This window comes from Lepisosteus platostomus, chromosome 2 (genome assembly GCF_059453375.1).
Source record: "Lepisosteus platostomus isolate fLepPlt1 chromosome 2, fLepPlt1.hap1, whole genome shotgun sequence".
Classification (NCBI taxonomy): Eukaryota; Metazoa; Chordata; class Actinopteri; order Semionotiformes; family Lepisosteidae; genus Lepisosteus; species Lepisosteus platostomus.
The window spans coordinates 51,097,271-51,120,847 of record NC_142612.1 but is presented as its reverse complement, the minus strand read 5'-3'; the positions used below and the strand labels follow the sequence as shown (position 1 = coordinate 51,120,847).

The 23,577-nt window shown below is 36.2% G+C and overlaps 1 protein-coding gene across 4 annotated transcripts; it reads left to right on the top strand.

Moving 5' to 3' along the window:
* The first annotated feature begins 304 nt into the window (after nucleotides 1-304).
* Nucleotides 305-7,344, top strand: LOC148676428 (uncharacterized). Of its 4 annotated transcripts, none has more exons than XR_015926746.1 (5): nucleotides 305-481; nucleotides 839-1,192; nucleotides 1,925-2,275; nucleotides 3,023-4,186; nucleotides 6,865-7,095. XR_015926746.1 is itself a non-coding variant. In XM_088607944.1 (4 exons), exons 1-4 carry the CDS (start codon nucleotides 443-445, stop codon nucleotides 6,933-6,935), a joined length of 819 nt encoding a protein of 272 aa, XP_088464070.1. In that variant the 5' UTR covers nucleotides 305-442; the 3' UTR covers nucleotides 6,936-7,344. The 4 variants fall into 4 exon arrangements, 1 of the variants encoding a protein (XP_088464070.1); XR_015926744.1 differs by having other exon boundaries at nucleotides 305-485; XR_015926745.1 differs by lacking the exon at nucleotides 6,865-7,095 and adding an exon at nucleotides 5,208-6,849 and having other exon boundaries at nucleotides 305-485.
* The last annotated feature ends 16,233 nt before the right edge of the window (nucleotides 7,345-23,577 follow it).

Genomic DNA, 23,577 nt, shown 5'->3' with positions numbered 1-23,577 from the left:
GAAGTGGCCTAAATGGGATCGACCATCAAGATTATATTCCACTGCTACTTACCTAATTAAGTGGGAGTTAGGCGTGCATACATACAGTGTAGAAAACAAGGTCAGGTAGGTTAATAATAATAGGATTGATCCATCTTGTGCTTGAACCCTAATATAAAAAGGATGGCTTGATGGACAGGTATCCCCTAGTACACTACCATCTGAGGGAGATCTGTTGCAGATGTAGTCTTCTCTTTTTACTGAGATATTTTGTTGTCAAAGGGAGCTTAGCATCTGATTTCCTTATAGAGTTTTACTGAGTTCAAAACAGCCAATCAGATGTGAGTGTCATCTTCCCACATCCTCTTTAAGACTCTGTGTCCAACAGAAGTCCTTCAATCCAGATACTATAGGTCAACAGAGAAGCTGCCTTGAGCTCCTATGAGACAATAAAATCAATAGTATGATCAGTCTGTATATTACCCTTATGTTCTTCTGTGAAGTAGGTGAGTCTAAATCTACGATTTACTTTAAATAGTACTTAGCTCTAAACAAACACTTTATTATGTTCACCATTTAATCTTGTGTAAATCTTCTTGCTTTCAAAGAACTTGAATGTATTTCAGCCAATGTGATCTTGTACAGTATATCTTGTAAAAATATTTACCCAACAGAGATATTTGTTAGACTAATTTTTGCAATTTAAAAATGTTGTATAGTTTAAAGAAGTGCTCCACATATTATTTCTATTGTGGTTATTGTGCCTATTTTATTGTAATATTTGGAAAATAACACAACACTTTGCTTTTAATTCTTGCCATGGATTAAACACAGTCCCGATTGTTTTCTTTATTTACAGATATTTCTCAAGCAAATATGGTCTTTCAGCCCCATCGTACAGCATTAGTGCAGCTTGGAGACAAAGTCACTATGGAGTGCTATTTCCCCACTGGCATAGTAGCTCAGATGTTTTGGTTCAAGAAACCCATTGGAGAGTCACCTATATGCATGGCTACAGCTACATCTAATCTCAAGGGGATAATCTCTTACGGAGAGTTTAAAAATAATGAAAGAGTAAAGGTGACAAAGGATAAAGGAAGATTTACTCTCATTTTCATCAGCACTGAATCAGCAGATATGGCTACATACTTCTGTGCAGCTTACCACCATAATTATGTGAGCTTTGGGAATGGGACCCTACTGATTCCCAAGGGTAAACTACAATGTAAATGTACTGATATTTGTGTATTTTAACCTTTCCATCTTCTAACTTCCACATCCATGTCTTATATGCTGTATTACCACACATGCATATAGGAATAATGTAGAAAAAGTATTTTGTAAAACTATTTGTGTTGGTTTGTTTTGAATATAAATTTGATTTTTTTAACATAAAAAGAAATGTAGTAATTTTCTTATAAAAGAAATGAATATTGTGTCAGTCAAGGTTCACCAGGTGCAGTAGAGATTTAGACCTGCCAGCTCACTATTTATAATTTTTACATTTTCCACTGAATACATCTTATGTTGTTGAAACAAATCGATAAACATCAAACTTCGCTTCACTGGCATTTGCACTCATTGATTGTACTGATGTTAAATATGATTTTAAAACATTCTTTAAAGAGAAATTAACCATCTCAAGTTTTATTTTCAGATTTGTGGCAAAAATATATCTGTACTGTATGTGAAAAAAATTAACTAAGGTAGTGTTAAAAGAACATCTTAGAGTTTGTTTTGTTTTAACTTTGTTTTAAAACTTTAACTAAATACAATTTGAAATCAGGATGAAAGACAAAAAGCTGTTCATAGTTGGCAGCCACTGTAGTAATTGTACTCCATGTGTTATAAGTAATTGCAAACTTGGTTTAGTGTAACCGTCCACTTAATGTCTGTACTGGTGATAAATACATTTATTTATTTTAATTCATGTATATTTTTATAGGATTAGAGACAATGAACAGGAGTGTTGTGCAGCAGCCTATGTCTGTCCAGGCCAAGCTAGGAGATGATGTAACTCTGCAGTGTACAATACACACAGAGACCTGTGCAGGAGAGCACAGTGTTTATTGGTTCAGACATGGATCAGGAGAATCCCTTCCAGGAATTATTTACACTCATGTAGACAGGAGTGATCAATGTGAGAGGAACTTTGAGGCTGGGAGTCCTATACAGAGCTGTGTCTATAACCTCCCCAAGGGGGATCTTAACCACTCTGATGCAGGGACTTACTACTGTGCTGTGGCCATATGTGGGGAGATCTTGTTTGGGAATGGGACACTGCTGGAGATTACAGGTAAATTACTTTCTAATCTATTACTGTACTGTGTAATGAATACTGTTTATTATGGGCATGCTAAATACTCAGGTTATTCTTAAAAGTACAGTTATTTGTTATTGTTAGTTAAAGTAGGCATCCGAAGAAGGCTCCACAGCTATAATGTTGTGATTTTCTTCTCTTTTCAGAATGCACTAAACCTTTACTTGTTCCTTATTTGTTACTATTTGTTATTTGTCACTATCAATGCTTTTAGCCATCAGGTATCTTTTCTTGAGTTGCATAAATATCTAAATTAATAAACTATCACTTATTCTTAATGTACATACAGTATAAATATAAATGCCTATATATTTTCTTAATAGATGCAAACATTTAAGTCAGTTTAGTTTTTTTTTAATTTGTGCAGATTTTGAAATCATCTAGTGTTATGTATATACATTTAAAGCTTCTGAACTGTGTAGTTTTGATAACATTTATAATATAATTTAATTTTTTATAATGTATGATCAAAAGTCTATTCTGCATGTTTGCAGAGTCAACAGAACAAAATTTTTCAACATTTAGAAAACATTTACTTAAATTATGCTATATACTAAACACCATCTGAATTAATATGGAGCACTGTTACAATTTATAGATTATATATGTATTACATTATCCAAGACAAAAAGTCAAACATAAAATATTGAACAAGTTTATGATTTAAAATTCAATAATAGCATATCTAATCTATAAGAACAACTCTATATTTATACATTGCAGATAAAAGTAAACTTAATACTGCTATCCTGGCCCTGGGAGTAACAAACACTGTGTGTGTGATTGTGATTGCTGTCCTTGTGTGGACCAGAAATATACACTGTGTAGGTGAGTTGTGTGTGTACTGTATTTCACTACCAGCAGACATCTTCAAGTGAAGGAGATAATTAACAGGTAATTCTAAACATTTAAAATTGTATATATATATATTCTGTGGTGCAGTAATAAACATTGCTGGTTTACAGTACTGGGATCTGGAGCTTGCATGTTCTCCACCAACTCGTGCAGGTTTCCTCCAGGTGTACTGGTGTCCTCCAATGGTCTAAAGAAATACACCACTATCAAGTTAATTGGCTTGGAAAATTTGATCTGGTGTGTCTGTGTGTGCCCTGTGATCGACCAGAGCTTCGTCCACAGCATACCCTGTCTTGAGCCCATTCCTCTCCGTAACCTTGAATTAGAATCAGTCAAAAAAATGGATGGAAGTATTATGAAAAACTAAATTCTAAAGTGTAAAGTAATAATCTTAAATAGTTTTAAAAACAGATTCAATTTTGGAAATTAAAATAAAAATCTTCCTTGGATGCAGAACACAACTTAATATATATAAATGTTAATTTTAATCCTTTATCTTTAACTTTACTCACTGGAAAGTGAGATAATACCACAGTTCACCAAGAACATTTTTCAATAATACATAGTACACTGAAAGCATTATAGTACTTTTAAATGCACACGTAGGATGGGCAATTAATGTTTTGTTCTAAAATGGACTCAAATAGATATTTAAAATATGGACTGTTAATAAAATAAATACTTTAATAAAAGAAATGTTTTAATAAAAATATAAAATCTAAACAATTTTATTTACGTAACATTTGACTTATTTAATCAACTTTTATTTCTTCTTTTGATTCAAAGTCATGGAGTTGAATAATACATTTTTTTTCTTCTAAGCATCAGTCCTTAAATATCAATACATTTACAATGATATAATTTGAATGTATATTGGAATTGCATAAGGAAGAATTAGTGGAATTACTATTAACAAAGAGGAATTATTAACACTGATTTACACACAGAAACACTGAAATTTGTTCTCTCTGTTCCTCAGAAAATTCACAAATCTGCCACAGTAATGAAACCAATAACTCTACAAACAATCAGGTAATGTATCATTCTTCAACTTTGAATGTGAATTATGTTCCATTGTGATCTCTTATGCTGTTATCAAAAGAAAACTAAAACCAGAAATAAATGTAATTTAATGAAAGTGTAGATTTAATGCAGATAGCAGAATTAACAACATTATTATAATAGGAACAGGTAACGGGCTTATTCCATGCTGAAAAGAAATGAAAGGAAACACAATGTTACGGTCGTGGAGCCTTCTTCAGGTGTGAGAAAGACAGGGTAGAAGGCAAAGATTAAACTGCACAGGAAAACAAAAGCTGGAAAAGTGGAGGAGGAAGGAGAGGGGAGAGGCAGAGAGACCACTCTGGAAGTGCAAAATGAAGAGGGGTGGAGAAAGGTGCGAAGTCAAAACCTGCACGAGAATAGAGAAGATTACATAAACATAAGTCGGTCATTGAGAGAAGGGGGAAGGTATGAACCTAGTTTCAGGATGAGTTTCATTTCTGTTGTCTTTCTGCTGTTGAGAAACACATCTTTGAGAACAGAGACAGAGAGATCAGTATGATCATGGCTGTCTGAGGTGAAATGCAAAACTATGGGCTTGAAGAAATCTTTAATTTTCACAGCCCTAACATGTTCTCTGAAGTGGTCTCCTAGTCTCCTTCCGGTTTCTCCAGCATAGATAGCTGGGCATTTTTTGCAAGAGATGCAGTAAATAAGGTTTGGAGATATAGGATATCGTCTGGGTGAGGAACCCTGAATGATCGTGTTGTTAGATATGTATTTGCAGGTGATGCAGTGAGTTCTTTTGCAGGGGAAAATGCCTATAGGGGATGATTGCCGAGTGCAGTTGAATTTATCGCTGTGCCTGTGATTCTATTTTAAAACAAAAGCAGTTTTAAGAAAAATATTTTAATGTAACAGCGAATACTTAAAAAATTAAGAAGCTTAATGTTTCGGAAATGTCCTGATTGTTACACAAGAGAGTGAAACTTGACACATACGAAGAAGACTCCACAACTGAAATGTTGTGTTTCTTTTCTTCTCTTTTCAGCATGGAATAAACCTTCACTTGCTCTTTATTATTTATTATTTACTGTTTTGTAATGTGAAGTACTGTCTACATTGTGTGGATTTATCTGTTGTACTATATTGTCTGTTGTACTGTGCATGCACTGATAGAACAGCACAAATAAGAATCCCATTGTTCATGTGCTGTGGCAAATAAGTTCAGTGTCCTGAATGATCTTGTGTTCAAGTGTGCTGAGCTTGTTGCAGAGAAGACTGCTACTGCATATTCTGAATGGCTCCATCTGTATTCCCATGTGAAAAATGCAAGGATACCATAAGAAAATATCTAAATAAGAACAGTACACAAAATAAATCTGTGATTTTGGTTTTACAAACTTAAAAAATTAACTTATACTGAGTGTTATATATGATTAAAGCTTCTTTTATATCTCAGGACACTGGCAAACTTTTGTTTTTAGAAGAACATTTTAGAACATTTCGCTTGTACTATCTCATCAAATTATTAATTTTCCGACCAAAGAAATGCTATTGGATGGAATTTTTATAGCAGAAAAAAATACTGTATATTCTGTTATGGAATACTGATCTGTTACTGAACGATTTCTATTTTGTCAATGACTTAAGAAACACCTGTCCGGCGGATAATGAAGTTCTGAAACAGACATTTGCCTGTTGAGCCTCTATGTACATATACTTTTTCACATTAGGCCTTTTCCTTTCATTAGTGTCAGACAACTCTTGCATCCATCATCGCTATCCATACATTTAATTTCATGTTTTTGTACCACTCCCATGCTTCATGCCCACCTCCTAATCTCCTTTCGAGCTTGGTCGGATGTGGCAATCAGATTAGCATTCACCTCTTCCATGTCGGGACAGGAGTCATATTTCTTGCCATCTTGAGCAAGCAGCTGTTCAACCTCAAACTCTCCATGGACACAACTAGCTCTATGCACCTGCCATGATGTTTGCTAATAGTTTTAAACAAATACATTTTTATGGAAAAATGTTACTACTAGGTATTGTGAGATCCTCTCTTCTGATAAAGTTGAGATTGTACTGCCATTGAATAAATCCAGAGTCCTAAATACTAGAGACCTAAAAAAAACAAGAATTCTGTCCCTGTAATCCAAATACACAACAACAACTTAAATAGGTGAAAATAAAGAAATCAATTTATAAGGTTAATGTTATCATCCAGAACTAAATGTCCCAAAACATACAGTAGGTGCCCACAACTTCCAATTTCCCTGTTCTACATCACATCACTAACATGTGAACTAACAGCAAGTTAGAACTAATAACAGTTGACTGTTTATTCTTTAATTTGACAGTCCAATTGATTTACAGTGTAAATGAATAACCAGAGTAGATCATTAGAAACATCATTTGACCCTCTGTATCTTGCCCAGCAATTTCTTGCAAACAGCCAAAGAACTCCAGGAATAACTATTTTTCTAAGCGTCCTGAAAATTCCAGTCTTTATGGGAAATGTACTGTAGAAGTAACTGTGAAAAATCTAAACTGTGCTACCCCCAAGTCATAACAGAATTCTAACTGTACATTAATACGCTGACTTTCTTAAAATTTTTGCCTACTTTTTTTTTCTTTTCAAACTTTAGAAATGTTTCACTCTTGCTAATAATTTACAATGTACTGTATTGGCATTTCTTTTTCAGAATCTAGATATGGATATGTTGAATTATGCAGCCCTGAAGTTTGCTCACAACAAAACCAGGAGGAAGAGTAGTGAGATGGACACACAGGTTGTGTATGCTGATGTGAGACATCAACAAATGAACTGAATCAACACACATAAAAAATCAAGACCCTTGCCTAAAAAAACTAATTTAATGGAATATCAGATGGCTGTTGGAAATAAAAACCAGTGTTCTTTCAAATAAGAATAAGAGTAATTATTTAACTTGTACATCAAGTTGTGCGAGTCCTGATTATTATGTTTTTCAAAGTCAAATGACAGTTAAAAATAATTTAATGTCACTTATTATGTGCTTTGCTATGTTTTACTTTTAAATATACAATACTGTATGTAAAGCAAAATGTCATTTTCCTTTAAACTGTAGTCGCATTAGTAATTTAGATGGACATACAAAAAAATAATGAAATAAAACAATAAAATAAAGTTATTACAAAGAGTTGTTTAGTTTCTGTGTGTGCATATTATACTTGCAGAAATAGTAATATTGTGCAACATTTTCATAAGTCATAATGCATCAGACAAATTCTTATGAACACTAAAGGTGTCTCTCTATATACAGTATGTTTTTCTTTCAATGCTAGAATTCAGTTCTTAGTATAGCAGTTCTTAGTATAGCAGTTCTTAGTATAGAAGTGGGAGAGGTTAAAAGAGATGAATTAGATGTCAGTCAGTTATCACTGGCAGCCAGTGATGGGAAAAAGTGGGATGGTGGGGGAATAGAGACATTGTTTAGTTAATAAGTAAAATAATTATTTATAACCCCCAGCTTGTAATTGCCTTTTCCAGAATATACCCAAGCAGTTGGTATGATTACAGGCAAGTGAATTGTTGTTTGTTCTCTGGTTCTTTGTTCTCTTTGATGAGTGGAGTAAAAATGGGTTATACTAATGTTATAATAATTACATTATTAATGACAACCATTATTATAATATCATAATATTGGGCACCATTAGTTAAACAAGTATTTATTACAATGACAAGACACAGACTTCACTACGCACAACAAAACATACAACACACAAGTAACTCTATGTATAGTATTAACAAACAAGGCGTTTCAGAGTCTTAACATTCTGGTCACCCAGAAAACCCCAAACAGCTACTAAGCAAGTGCTATAAGGAAGCAGCCCCTCCATCGCACTTGGGCGTGAGGCTAACTACCCCATCCTGTAAAAAGTAACAGTTGCGAAACTGACCGGATCCTAGGAATCGACCAAAGCATGGAAAAGGATTCGATCTTTGGATTGCGACCTTGAATGTTCTTAGTCTATATAGAGCGGGGGCTCTTAGGAGCTTAGTAAATGAGCTAGACAAGTACAATGTAGGAATAGCGGCACTACAGGAGATTAGATGGAGAGGTACCGATATAATGCAATGCAAAGACTATGCTTTTCTATAGCGGTAGTAAGACCCAAATGCTTGGTACTGGCTTTGTGGTCCGGAAAGAGTATAAGAGTGCAGTTATTGCCTATAAAGCCAGGAATGAACGCCTCTGCAAGACCTGGATGTTTAATGTAACATTGATGTACACGCATGCCCCTACTGAAGAAGCTGAAGATGAAGAAAAAGAGAGCATATGACAAAGCTCCATGTCATGACAAGATTATCCTTGGAGATATGAATAATAATAATAATAATAATAATAATAATAATAATAATAATAATAATAATTGCTTACACTTATATAGCACTTTTCTGGACACTCCACTCAAAGCGCTTTACAGGTAATGGGGACTCCCCTCCACCACCACCACCAATGTGCAGCATCCACCTGGATGATGCGACGGCAGCAATAGTGCACCAGAACGCTCACCACACAATGCCAAAGTCGGTTGGGAGCCAGTGTATAGACCCACCGTAGGGAAAGAGAGCTTGCATGAAGAGACCAATGTTAATGGATTTAGGCTCATCAGTTTTGCAATGAGCAAAATAATGACCATAAGAAGCACATTGTTCCCACATAAGTGCATCCACAAGGCGACATGGCGGTTGCCTAATAAAACTACACAGAACCAGATTGACTATGTGCTGATCGACACGAGGCACAGCTCTGACATACTGGACATCCGAAGCTATTGTTGGGCCAACATCGATTCGGACCACTTTTTGATTAAGGTCAAATACCGACAACGAATGTCCATCTTAAAGACAAATAGAGGAAGTAAGAACCGAAAGTACAATGGGCAAATACTGGCAAGAGATCCGACAAGAGCTGAAGAATATCAGAAAAGGGTGACAAAAGATACAAAACTCTAGTATTGAAGAGGAATGGGGCATAATTAAGAGAACGGTTCTGTGCACATCTGAGGAGGTAGTGGGGCATCAAGTAGTCAGAAAGAGAGAGGGCTGGTTTGATGACGATAGCAAGGAAAAAATTCTACAAAAACCTACTCCAGAAAACACACATTAGCCAAGAGGTTATGCAGACTGTGGTGTCTCCGGGGGAATAGTTTATGTAAACGAAGGTCGTACTTACACCACACTTTACTGTCCTCCGATCCGTGGCGTTTCTTCCAACAACTGTCTTCCTAATACAGTCCGTAATCCGTTCCCTTAGTCCTGATTCGTTCCGAGTTCCAAAAGTTCGTAATAAAGACAATCCGCGATGTATCCTAAACCAGTGTCCGTAATCCAAAATCATAAACCTTTCTCCTTGCAGTCGTTCGTTAGCCCGATCCTTAACATCCACCTCTTTCCACTCTTTTCCTCCAAAACGCATTCACCTTACCGGCTTCCGCGCTGTTCACTGCCTCCGGGCCACTTATATCCCGGTTCCTGATGCGTCTCAGCTGTGTCTCGTTGTCTCTTAAGGTAGACCCTTTCCATCTACTGGTCAGCTGATTCTTTTTGTCCGCCATCTCGCTAAGGTCCATCTCTAGCATTTTCAGCGTTTCGTTTCGGAAGTACCTGTTAGAGATGACCCTTCCCAGTGTCCTCTTACAAGACATAGGAAGAGAGAATGGTAAAATTGAAAGTTACAGGAAATTGAGGAGACAAGGAGATGAGACAAGTGTATTAGAATATAAAGGAAAATAAAAATGCCATGCGCGTGGACAAAGAAGGAAGCTTGATTGGTGTTGAAAGAAAGATACTAGAGCGATGGGCAGAGTACTTTGAAGAACTGCTTAATGACACCGGCGAGATGAATGAGACAGGAGAATAAGAGGAAGCAAATGAAGATACCACTGAGAGAGAATACAAAGTTTAAACCCCACCTACAGTCTTCAAAGGAAGCTATATAGAGCATGAAGAAAAATAAAGCGCCAGGGAAAGATGAGATAACGGCTGAGATACTGAAGTATGGCAGAGAAGAACTGGCGGACAGTCTATATAAGCTAATAAGCAGGATATGGCTGGAAGAAAATATGCTGTACGAATGGAGCATTACCTGTTTTTGCCCCATTTACTAAAAGGGGTCGAAACTACACTGCTCGAACTACCGCGGGATCTCCCTGCTGAACACTGCATATAAGGTTTTCTCGAAAGTACTAGCCAGTCACTTAGAAGCCCATGCTGAGCAAGTCCTTGGAGACTACCAGTGTGGGTTTCGATTTAACCGGTCAATGATGGATCATATATTCACTATCAGATGCATCTTGGAGAAGTGCTATGAATATAACATTGATGTCCATCAACTATTCATAGATTATAAGCAAGCATATGATAGTGTTGATAGAGCATACTTGTACCAGATACTAGGACAGCTAGCATGGAAGTTGATCAGGCTAGTAAAGATGACCATTGACGTTGATTTGTTGGGTAGGAACGTCCGAACACTTAAAGAAAACTTTATTCAGTTGGAAGAAGCATCGTCAAGGGCTGGGCTGACCATCAATATGGCAAAGACCAAATACATGGAGATGACCAGGAAGGACACCATCACCAGCGACGCACCGCTCAAAATCCAGGGTTATCAGTTCGAGAATGTCAGTACTTTTAAATACCTGTGTTTGCTAATATCCAAGAAAATGAAATCAGCCTGGAAATTAGAGAGAGAATCCAGTGCAGGAAATCGATGCTACTTTAGTGTGCAGGACCTGATGAAGACCAGACTTGTCGAGAAGGGCAAAGAACGTGATACAGTATATTGGACTGTTATCTGTCCTGTGGTTACCTACATAGAGGAGACATGGGTGCTGACAAAGTGAGATGTGGAACTCCTTAATACGTGGGAGAGAAAGATCCCCCGAAAGATCTAGGGGCCAGTCCAGGAAGGAGAAGAGTGGCTAATAAGAACCAACATCGAGCTCTATGAGCTGTATGAGGATCCTCTAATAACCGCAGAGGTAAGAGCAGCACGACTACACTGGCTTGGACATCTAGAGCGGACAGACGATACCTGAGGGGTACGGAAAGTCTTCTGTCAAAAGCCAGAACGAAGTCGGCTTCATGGGTGTTTCCACAAAAGATGGATGGACGATGTTAAAGAAGACCTCAGGAAGTTGAGAGTGAGAAGATGGCGAAGACTGCCTCAGGACCGAGATGCGTGGAGGAGGGTGGTGAAGGTGGCTTGGGCTTTACAAGGGCGGTTGCACCATAAAGTTAGGTTATGCTATTATTAATCATTAAACTATTCTACCTAAATATAATGCAACCTGCAGTTAAATCTCTCTCTCTGCACCTCGGATGCCAAAATCTAAATGGAAGCCTATATCCCTATCCATAAAAATGCACCATAAGCAGGAATGATGTTTCTAACTGAAGCATCTTTTACCCAGGAAACCCAAGTTCCCTAAAAACACAGAATAGCAAGCTCTCTCTAACAAGGTTCAAATACTTAGCTCCAATCAGGTTTGATTTGGATGATCATGAAGTAGATGCTCTCCCCTTGTGCAAGCTTCAAGTCCCAACTACTCAGGACTCTTGTCTCTCCTCTCTTTTCTTCCCTGCCTCTTCTGTCTTCCTTTATTTTTCCTGTGCTCTTAATGCAATCTTATATTGTGTGTTTCTGTATTCATCCCTGACAATCATTAACCAACAACTTACCTAGGTATACTAAGGTAAACATTACAATTGTTTCTGCTTAAGTACAGAAACTACCCTTTTTGCCTGAATGCAAAGCGATTTGCCTGGCACAAACCAAACACAGCTCATCACCTGTGTAACACCTTGAAGAATGGCGGTGACATCATGGGATGCTCTTCAGTAACAGAGATAGAACTGCTCAAGAACTGGTTAGATCTGCAATGCAGTACCTACAAAGCACTGCAAAGTACCTACAGAAAAGTTAAACTGACACTAGAGTTCTAGTGTCCACAGTATAGCTTTGCTTACACAAAAATAATCTGTACTGGAGAGCTGTCAGAAGGAAACTTCCATTCAGGGGTAGGCAAACTCTTTTGGCCCAAGTGCCACATACAATTTTGAAACTGTATAGTAGGCCACTTCAGGCTGCTGTTACAAATAGCCTATGCTCTATATAAGTTTAAAATCCAAAATAGACTTATTAGTTCAAGGTTAATGATAACCTGAGAGAAAAAAATGCAAATTTAATAAAAAACATGTTTTTATTAACTCACAAGCCAAGTCTTCACCGACTACCTTGACCCAACGGGTAACTGTTCTGCGTGATAAAGTTATTTTCTCAACTTTGGTCCTGCTCTCTGGAAAGAGAATATATGCAGTTTCTATTATACACTCCTTCAAGAGAACGGCTTTGTTTACCAATTTTAAATGCAAGCAGGTAGCTTGCTTTTGTGCTGACCTCTTGGATGGTAGAAGGCCAGAAAAATACATTTTGCTGAGCCTGTAAACTAGTGGCTAGTTTGGAAGCTCTATTAGCCCGCTCCTCACATGACAGATTGCTAGCATAGTTAGCATGTTTTGTAGAAAAATCCAGACTGAGATTGTTATCTTTGAACACTGCAACCCTTTTCTTACAAATTAAACATATAGCCTTTGTTCCAACCTCTGTGAAAAAGTATTTTGCAGTCCATTCTTTGTTAAACACTCTGCATTCGCTGACAAATTTCTGCTTCTTCAATCCGCTCATTTTGACGCATGTTCCCTCGGAGTATGATGCACTCACTTGTTGAGAGGGTCTCTGTGAATTTCGTACACACTTTCCTTGCAGAGGATGCAATATTTTACTAAGTGGACTGGTTTGAACTGGATTGGGCACAAGGGCAACTACTGTATATAATTCTACACCGTTGTATAGGGATGCGTGCTACGAACCTAAGTAAAGCGAAACAAATTTGTACTGCATTCGTGTACCATCTAGCGGCAAGAATAATGACATGTAAGAAAAAATAGCACCCAAACAAGGTGGAAAATGGCGAATATTGACTAATTTATTTCTGACCTCAAGAGATGGTTAAAACTGACTGGCTGGCAGGATCAGGCCCGCAGGTTGTAGTTTGCCCAGGGGTGCTATAACCTCTATCACAAAAGTCAACATTTAAATTGTTCAAAACAGCCTTTATAAGCTGGAAAGTTTTTGGAGCAAGTGCTATGGACTAATGAAAAGGAAATTGACTTTAGCCACAACCATGGAAGATACATTTGGAGAAAAAAAAGCATTTAAAGAAAAGAACACCTTGCTGACTGTTAAGCATGGAGGTGGATCTATTATGCTTTTGGGGTTGAGTAGTATCTAGTGTTACAGGAAATACTCTGCAGCTGGAAAGAAGAATGGATTCAACTAAATGTCAACAAATCCTAGAAGGTAATGTGCCTGAATCTGTGAAGAAATTGAACCAGAAAAGAGGTTGGAAAACTCAGCAACGATCCACAAAATACCTCAAAATTAGCCATGAAGTACCTGCAGGAAAGAAAAATTTAAATTTTGGAATGGCCTTCAGAGTCTCCAGACTTAAATATTATTGAAAATCTGTGGGGAAATGGAGACACATTTGGAAGCTACGCCTTTTGCCAATGGATGTGTTACGAAGGATTGACTGTCAGGGTGCCCAAACTTTTACATGTGCCATATTCAGTGTTTTATTATTTTTCATATCTATAAAACTGTAAATAAATATTAATTGTGTATTATAATTTGCAGGAAGATGTCATGTTTAAGTTTGTACCACACAACTTCTTTTCACTTAGATATTTACTACAACATACAATTGGACCGGGGGTATCTACATTTTGCACACAACTGTACTTCCATAAATTAGCTATTTCCATTCTTCATTAAAAAACTGTTTGTAACCCAACAATATTGGAAATTGTCCCTGTAGTAACTATAGGTTCTGAAGGAACTGTAGTTCTTAAAGGTATTTTATAAAACATCAGAAAATAGTAACTTGTCCAATTTCCTTCAGTTTTCTACAACCATCAAAATGACCTGTGCTCTGTTCTTTACTACCCCATACTTTCTTTTAGTCTCACATTATTTATTTTCTGAGGAAATTGTAAAATCAAGCCTCTGATGATGTATTGACCACATCAGCCTTTTCGCTATTGCCGTCCTGGGACAACTTCAGCAAGCTTATAATTTATTTACCTTCGTTCTGTGCTAATTTCACTGTGCATGTTTCCCCCAGTACTTTATCTATATATATCTGGGCAGATATTCAAAGTTCAGTTTCAAGGCTGATTAACAAAACAATGGGAATAAATCATTAAAATTGATTAAGCAACATCTACTGTAACTGGACTTAGCTCCTGACTTAACATATTGATCATTTTATATTTAATTTATATATGCAGAAATAACTGGTTATGATTTCTTCAAAAGGAAGATGTGATGCCTTAAGAAGCAATGTTATATGTTTTTTCTTTCAAAAACTAGTGTAATCTTATCTCTTTACTGACTCAAAGCCTTTCTTTTTTCAAAGTGAGCACAGTGTTTGATTTCTTGATTTCCTTTTGACCATGAAAAAATAACTTTTCTGAGTTCAAAATCACCCACTCAGATGATAGTCTTATCTTCACATTTCCTTTTTTAGACCCCATGTTCAACTGAAGCCCTTCATTCCATAGTGAACAGCCTTAAACTTGAAGAGACAACAGGATGATCAGCCAATATATAATCATTTTGCTGTGCTTTGAAGTAGGTAAGTTCTTATATATGATTTACTTTAAAGAGAGTTTAGTTTTTTTCTCATGCTTTATTCTACATGAATCCTTCAAGCTTTTTAATTATTTTGCTTTGAAAGAATATGAATGTGTACCAAACATTGTGATCATAAATAAAAGTATATATACTTTCCTCAAAATTACACTGATTTTAATTTTTCCCATAGAATAAATACAGTTCCAAATGTTTGTTTTCTTTTATATTCATAGCAATTTCTCAAGACGATGTTGTCTCTCAGCCTCATCTTACAGTTTCAGTGCAGCTTGGAGAAGAAGTCACTCTGGAGTGCTTTTTCGCCACTGAAAAAGTAGCTCAGCTGTTCTGGTTAAAGAATCCCATTGGAGAGACACCTATATGCATGGCTTCAAGTTCTTATAATCTTATGGGAACAATGTCTTATGGAGAATTTTTAAACAATGAAAGAGTGAAGGTGACAAAGGATGAAGGAAGATTTACTCTCAGTTTCTCCAGTGTTCAGCCATCAGATGAGGCAACATACTACTGCACAGCTTATTTCCTTAACTACATGAGCTTTGGGAATGGAACCTTACTGACTCTCAAGGGTAAACTATAATTTATAATCTAATTTTCAAAAGTTTATTTGAATCTTTCAATCTTCTTAATTTTCACCTTATGTATGGGTTGCAATACTACGCATACATGATAGTATAGGGAGGAAGATTAAGTGTGATGTTTTCTTTTGAAAACACTTCACATTTAAATGTCATGTAAAGAACAAAAAAAAAGTATGCTATGGTACTTCAATTACGGTGTTTTTCCTTAATTGAAGTTCATTTTGTGGCAATCAGGTTTCATCAGTCACACAAGCAGAATTGTAGTCACCCAATTTTTAAAGAGTAAACACTTCTGTTTTTTATGAAAGACAAAATCAATAAACATTTTCATTACATTTTATTGTTTCTTAAATGCAAAAGTCGAGATTCAGAACATATAGTTTGCAAAGGAGCATAGTGATTGGTTTGAATATAAATGCCTGGAAAATATAAAAAGGATTAACATGCTTTTTTATTTCGTCCATAAACTCTTTAAACATGAAAAATTGTTGATTTTCACCCTCAGACAATTTCTCAATAGAAAGTAAGTTTATCTAAATTGTCTAAATTCATCTGCATTCTGAACATAATTACTTTGAATTTTGAAGACAAAATAGTCTTGAACTGGTCTATGAGTATACTTGAACCTTTTAAAAAATATTTTAAACACATTTTATATCATTTAGAAATTAAAAGGGAAGATCATGCAAATGACTTATTAATAATTTAATCTGGCTTCCTGTCTTAACTCCAATTTGCAATCTTGCTCTTTTTATTAGCAGTAAGTGATGATAAAGACTGTCACAATTTATTGGCACTTAATGTGAGGGATTGACTCTGTTTAATAGAGTCAATTCTAATATAACAAGGGGATCAGCACATAATCACAACCTGCATTAATGAAGATTAAACGGTAGTTACTCTTTTACTTTAACTCCGTGTCAAAAAACCTAAAGCAGTGGAAGCTTTTCAGTTAGTCAATTCCGTTAGTTGACCTTGCACCTTTACTGTCTTCCTTCTAATCAGTAAGATGACACAGAAACAACAGAGGGTTCTACTAAATAAAAAAAGTCTTAACTGGACTTTACTACACCAGAATATAGCTTAACCTTTATTATAAATATTCCCCAAGATCTCACCCTGAGATCTTTCAGGCTCACTGTCCCGAGTGATGGTGAAGGTCTTCTCAGACAAACACAGGGAGTACTGTGTTTTTAGGAGGCTGCCAAACCTAGGTGCAGACAGTTTCTTATTTCCTCATGAGAATGCAGGGAATGTATCCCAAGGACTTTTACAACACCACCCTCTGGAGGTTCAACCCCATTTCCACAGTCCTGACTTGTTCACTATGCTACACTCTGCTAATTTGTAAAGAATCTGATTAAATTTAGAGATGCACAAATCATTAGCTCCACTAAAGAGGTTATTGAATAAAATATCACATGTAAATAAGAGGGTGGCATAGTAGTGTGGTGGTTTCTTGTTACTTTATCACAGCTATTAGGTTTTGTGTTTGAGTCCAGCCTGAGGTGCCTTCTGTGAGGAATTTGTACAATCTCTCTTTAGCTTTATTGGTTTTCACTTGTTCTGTTTTTCTCCCATAGTCCAAAAACATGTCTGTTAACATCTCTAAAATTTGCCCTGTTCTTGAATGTGTGTGTGTGCCCTGCAGTGCACCACTATACTGTCCAAAGTGGTTTTTATCTTGTGTCCATTGTCTTGTCTTGCCTATAGTGGCACAATCTGTTATTGAAATGGATCTAATGATGCAAGTAAAAAGTAAAAATTCTCTATCAAGTTGTGTAATTCAAATTATGCTTGCCCATCTCCTGTCATTTTAAATGGAAACACAAATGTTTTTTTTAAAGGAAATCTGGAAAATTTGCACTACACCCCTTTTATCCCATTTATAGGGTTTTGTCTACTGTCAGTTTTTAGCTGCCAGCAGCCATGTCACCCTGCAACTTATAATTGGCAGCCCACTGATGCTAAGCAGGTGTGAGCCTGGTCAGTACCTAGATGGGAGACCTCCTGGGAAAAACTAAGGTTGCTGCTGGAAGAGGTGTTAGTGAGGCCAGCAGGGGATGCTCACCCTGTAGTCCATGTAGGTCCTAATGCCCCAGTATAGTGATGGGGACACTATACTGTAAACAAGCTCTGTCTTTTGGATGAGATGTAAAACTGAGGTCCTGACTCTCTGTGGTCATTAAAAATCCCAGGGTGTTTCTCGAAAAGAGTAGGGGTGTAACCCTGGCGTCCTGGCCAAATTTCCTATGCCTCCTAATAATCCCCCTATGAATCGACTACATTACGTTGTTCTTCCCCGTCCCCCCTGACAGCAGGCGGAGCGACGCGCCAGTTGGAGTATTCTCGGTCACATTTAATGGCAACGTCAAAGATTTGGTTCAAACCACCAAATGGAGACGGCCTGCTGATGCGGGATTAATGCTAGGATGAGAGAGTGAGAGAGTTTTTACCTGCCTTGTTATAATGCTATTAAATTGGGGAATAATCAAAATTCAGAAATTACTAAGTGTTAGAGAATTTAGCAAGCTTTTCACTTTGGGAGGTCTTGCTTCATGTGAGAACATTTACTGTAGATGTAATTCCACAAATTCAAATAAAATAACTGAATAACAAAATCAATACTATTTTGTCTGTGACCACATTATGACTGAGATAAAGAGGCTGCATTGAAAAATATTCTGAATAATCAAATTAAATGTATCACTTATAACCACAAAATATTCAATTTATCTGAAAAATGACAATCATATTGATAGCAAGCATATGGACATTTTCTTCTACATCGTAGGTTAATTATGCTGTTTTACGTTTGTCATCAAAAAGGATTTAATCACTTAATCAACAAGGGGGGGTTCTACTGTTAAAGTCTCAGGCTTGTAGTATTTATGTCCACAGTTCTATAAATAAAAGCTCTACCTCTGTAACACATTCTTTGCACCAGTTTGCAAATGCTATTTTTTGCAATACTGTCACTTTCTTTCAGAGCCATTTATCAGGGAGATCTGCACAATTCCCAGTCTCTAAGGAAGTCTTGGATCCATAGCTGGAGAGTCCACCTGAGATGATGTACAGATGTAGCCATTCAAAATGCATGGTAAAACCCCGTCCTGTGGGAAATCATCTGCAGAATACCTCAGTACGTGATTGGCTGGCCAAAATGACTGACAGGTGCATTGGTTGTTTGTGAAACGATTGCTTCATTTAATCTCTTTACTGTGCATGTTCAAATCCACTTAATAGTGAATATTAATATGGAATTTTACAACTAAAGGAAATGTTGGTAGCTGAGCATAAAAATAAGAGGAGCATAACATTTCTGAAAGTCATAAACAATATTAATATAGGAATATAAATATGAACTATGAACGGAAGTGTGATTGTATACTGTATAAATATACTGTATATACTGATGCAGCCATTCAAAACAAGCGGGGTATGCTGCAGTATAACCGGTGGGCGTGTCGCAGTATACCGCATCATACCGTATGCAAATTAGACTATGTTAATAGTATCCGGAATCACCTTGTAAAACCGCCAGGTGGAGCTAATAAAGGTTAACCTCTCCTGTCCAGCATTTGAGCTGTCACCAGAAAACGTCGGTTTTGAATCCTGATCACTGCTGAGGGACAATCTTTATTCAATTAAGAATTTAAGTTGTATACTCTTTAGACTTTTAAATTTAAACAGTGTATTACAGCATGTTAATCATTAAACATTAAAAAGGCGGTATATTTTATAAAAGCAAGATTGTTCTGTTGGACAAAAGTACACAACCTACCACCTTTATCATAAATATTTTAATTATGCAGGAATATTTTATGCATCAAAGTCTTTACCAAAGATATTACTAATAGTATTAATAACGAATGACCTTGGACAAGCTGTAAGCTCAAAGTATTACCCTGGTCCACATTCTTTGTAACCGTCTTTGTAAACAAAAAGAGTTTATTTTTTCATTGACAAAACGTAACACCACAGCATTTAGTTGATCCGATCACGCATTCGTTTCCAATCATACAAAGTAATTCTTGAAAATCTCCGATTCACCATGCCTTTCACATGCTCATAAATGATATTAATTTAGGAACATAAACATATTACTGTATGTAAACTGTACTGTATATTGCTGGTCTTGGTAGTTTAAAGAAAAAATACACACCAGTATTCCATTTCTCCCTAAACATTTTAAGCATCAAAGTCTTACATGTTGTTATTTGGGAAACGTTTTTACGTGCTCCTTCTGACCATATTAGGATTATATACTTTGTGAAAAGTGATAGTCTTTTAACCTTTTCTATGAATTCGCTTGTTATCTAACAAATGCATACTTTTAGAATTTGATTAACAGGGAATATAATATGGAATTGCATATCTAAACAAATTAATAATGATATAATTATGTTCATGTACTGTCTGGCGGAATAAACTGAAGAGGTTAGTTAATGCGACACGGAATTATTAAGAATTATCACCTCTTTTTACACCTGAGAACAAATGAGAACATTTCACTCAGTGGGCGGTGCATTGTTATCTCAATCACCTGCTAATTTGTTTTACACCACTGGACGACAGGAGAATGTGACTGTACTGTATCTGTACAGAATGTGTGTTTCAATCAATACAGTAATTGATTAAAATCGCAATCGCGTGTTTAATTAAATGCCTTTTTTGATTCACAATCTGAAAATGAAAACCGCGGTAAAGTCACCTTGAATTTAAAAAAATGATTTTGGCACACCTGTAGCATTTTCACGAAACCTCCTAGAGTTGTGAGAACACTTGCTTTGTGTATAAAGTACATTGTGAATGTTTTCACAGCCTTCACTTTGTCATTTTTATGACATTTTTTTTACCACGCACGAATATTCCTATGTCTGTATCTTCGCAAGGGAATCAGTGCGAATTTTAATACTAATTAAATGACCGCGGGCACTTTCCACCCCCTCTACATTCTCAGAGTAGAACAGACTAACCTTCTAATGAAAGACGGTCCACCCCCCACGGACAGGAAAAGTGCCCACAGGCACTTAAACTTAATATGGTCAGTAACAGTTAACAGTAACATGGTCAGAAGGAGCACGTACAAACATTTCCGAAATAACCACATGTAAGACTCTGATACTTAAATTGTTTAGGGAGAAAGTGGAATACTGGTGTGTATTTTTTTCTTTTAACTACCAATACCAGCCATATACAGTCTGTAACGTAGAGATTTCTATATGTCTTTATTTAGTGGTTACATTAGTGACAAAGGCTAAACTTTTAGCTTCAGTAACGCGTGCGCCGTATGGCATACATGTTTGTTTTGGGTTTTGCTTGTTCACATATCTCCCCTTTTTATAAAACGACATGGTTGAAAACTGTTCCAGAGCCACTGTTGTTTCATCAGTGAAAAGTACATCATGAAATGCCTCTCCCTGTTCAATCCACTGGAAAAAAGAAAAAGAAAAAGTTTTTTTACTCCCTGGCAGAAACTGGCTTCCATAAGAATCAGTATGGCTCAGAGATTAAATAAAACTTCACTCGCACCAAATAAATGTATATTTCTAAATATCACAACATGATCGAATTTAAGTCATTTTAATAACAATGAATAGTCACCTATGCGTTACAATATAAACATTAATATTGATTTAAATCGAGTTTAAATCGCCTTTATTTAAAACCCATAAATAAAGCTGATACTGCTTAGACTTTTAATTATTTAAAACTGTATTACAGCAAAACAATGCACAATGCAACGTAAATCGCTATCTTTGTCTTCTGCGTAATAATGTTCACCTCTCTGTCCAGCAAAGTAACAATTGTAATAATAAAGAACTTTATTGTATATGGTGCCTTTAAAGGTGGCTCCTCAAAGCGCTTTACAGGATAAAAACAATAAAAACAATACTGTTAGGCTGGGCAAACGATTTTTTTTTAAAAAGAAATACAAAATGAGATATAATGATGTGTTCCGGCTTAGACATTAACAAAGAGCATAACACGTGGGCGGCGTAGCGGTCGGCTCTGGCTTTCCCATCTACTGTATACACTGCAAGTACAACCCCCCTCTCTGCGGGAGTGCTGGCTGTGATGAATTAAACCGTTTTCACAGGTATTTTCAAAGTAGAAGGGGGCGAGATTTCCAGCGAAAGACACCTCCCCCCCTCAAAAACCCAGTAAGTATAGTACTAACTAGTTAATAAAACTAGGCTCCTCAATGAAATTGCTTTAACATGCTAATGCGTTGGTGTAACAGTCCGGGCGTGGCAAGCTTCTAATGTCAACCCGACTACGGTGAAAGGAACTTCTTTCATTGGAAGACAATGAACATATTCTAGCCCTCAATGAATTAATAGCAAACATGGTTTACATAAAATACATTTTTCCAAGAAAGTTTAGCCTTTGTCACTAATGAAACCACTAAATAAAGACATAAATATAGAAATCTTAAGATTTTTAAAATACATGACTTTGCTAAAATTTATTTAAAAATAAAAACGATTACAAACGCCGGCGGGGAGAGAGAACAGGGGAGGGGTGTTGGTTTTGCATAAGGGGCGGGGTTATGGAAATGAGGTCTATTTGGAAATGTGGAGTTACATGTTCTGGCTGTTTGTGAATTATCGTTGTTGGGTATGGAGTGTTGAGGTATTGTTTTTGTGTAATGCCTTATGTTGAAAATTGAGGTGGATTTTGTTTATAATAAAGAGGATAAACTGGGATGGGAAGAGGGTTTGGTTTTGCATAAGGGGTGGGATTATGATAATTGGAGGAATTTAAAAGAGTTTAATGGTTCGATATATTTGATTTTGTATTGTGGTTGTTATCTATGTTTTTGGTTGGTATTGTTGATATGGTTGTTTTTGTTGGTTGGTCGTTATTATGGTTATTAATAATACGATCTAAAGTTGAAATCTGAGCCTAAATAAAAAGAAAAAGCATTTTCAGAGAGCAATTATGCTGTGTTTATGTAGGATAAGTGATTAGGTTTATGAGCAATCTAATTACTTATTCATTTAAAACGCTATATAAAATAAAGTTTATTATTAATTTTCTTGACAGAGTGGTGAACATTATTATGCATAAGACAAAGATAACGATCCTGATCAGTTTAGAAATCTGTGTACGCTGTAAGGTTTTTACTTCTTAATTAAACTTTTAAAATACACGTTTTGAATAGAAAGAAATCCTCTTCCTGGTACAGTATGTATAGCAAACCAGCACATCTTTTTTCTCCAATCAGAGGGGTGTCGGATGGTGTCAGCCAATCACCATTCTGAAGCCCTACCATAATCTCTCGTATGGGGAGACCCCAGAATTCTGTCCTATAGTTTAGATAGATGATAGATACTTTTATTGATCCCGTGAGGGAAATAAAGTAAATCATTTTCATTTTAGGAAATTATTAAACGCTCGGTTAAAAGCAAAGGAGATTGTCTGTTATAAATAAAAACTGGTTTAACAACTCTTAAACATACTGTAGTTTTTGTTGACACAAATTTATCAGTGAAAGGAACACGGGCACTTTTCCTCCCCCCTACATTCTCAAAGTAGAATAGGCGTACCTTCCAATGGAAGACAGTCCCCCTTTTCCCCACGGTCAGACAGACAAACAAATGTTTTCACTGCCTATTTGACGAGCTATTCAGAGGGAAAGGCAGTGACGTTACCGCGCTGGCAAGCATGCTCCTTAGATAAAGTGATTCCATATTATATTCCCTATTAATCAAATTCTAAAAGTATGCTTTTGTTTACTCCGATAGCGAGCATATTCGCAGAAAAGGTTAAAATATCACTTTTCTCACAAGGTATATAAACAATATGGTCAGTATGAGCAAGTAAAAACGTTTCCAAAATAATAATTAAATTCTGAAAAGTATGAGTTTCTTTTACTGTGATAACGAGCGCAAGTATTCCTGTAAAATGGTAATCACTTAACTTTGAATGTTTTATGATATTTAGAGAGACAAACAAATTCAATATAGTGTCGATAATACAGAATTTATTGTCAGTAATAATATCAGTAGCAGTTTGAAATTATTCGTTGTTATTAATAAATGACTTATCTTCGAACATGTGA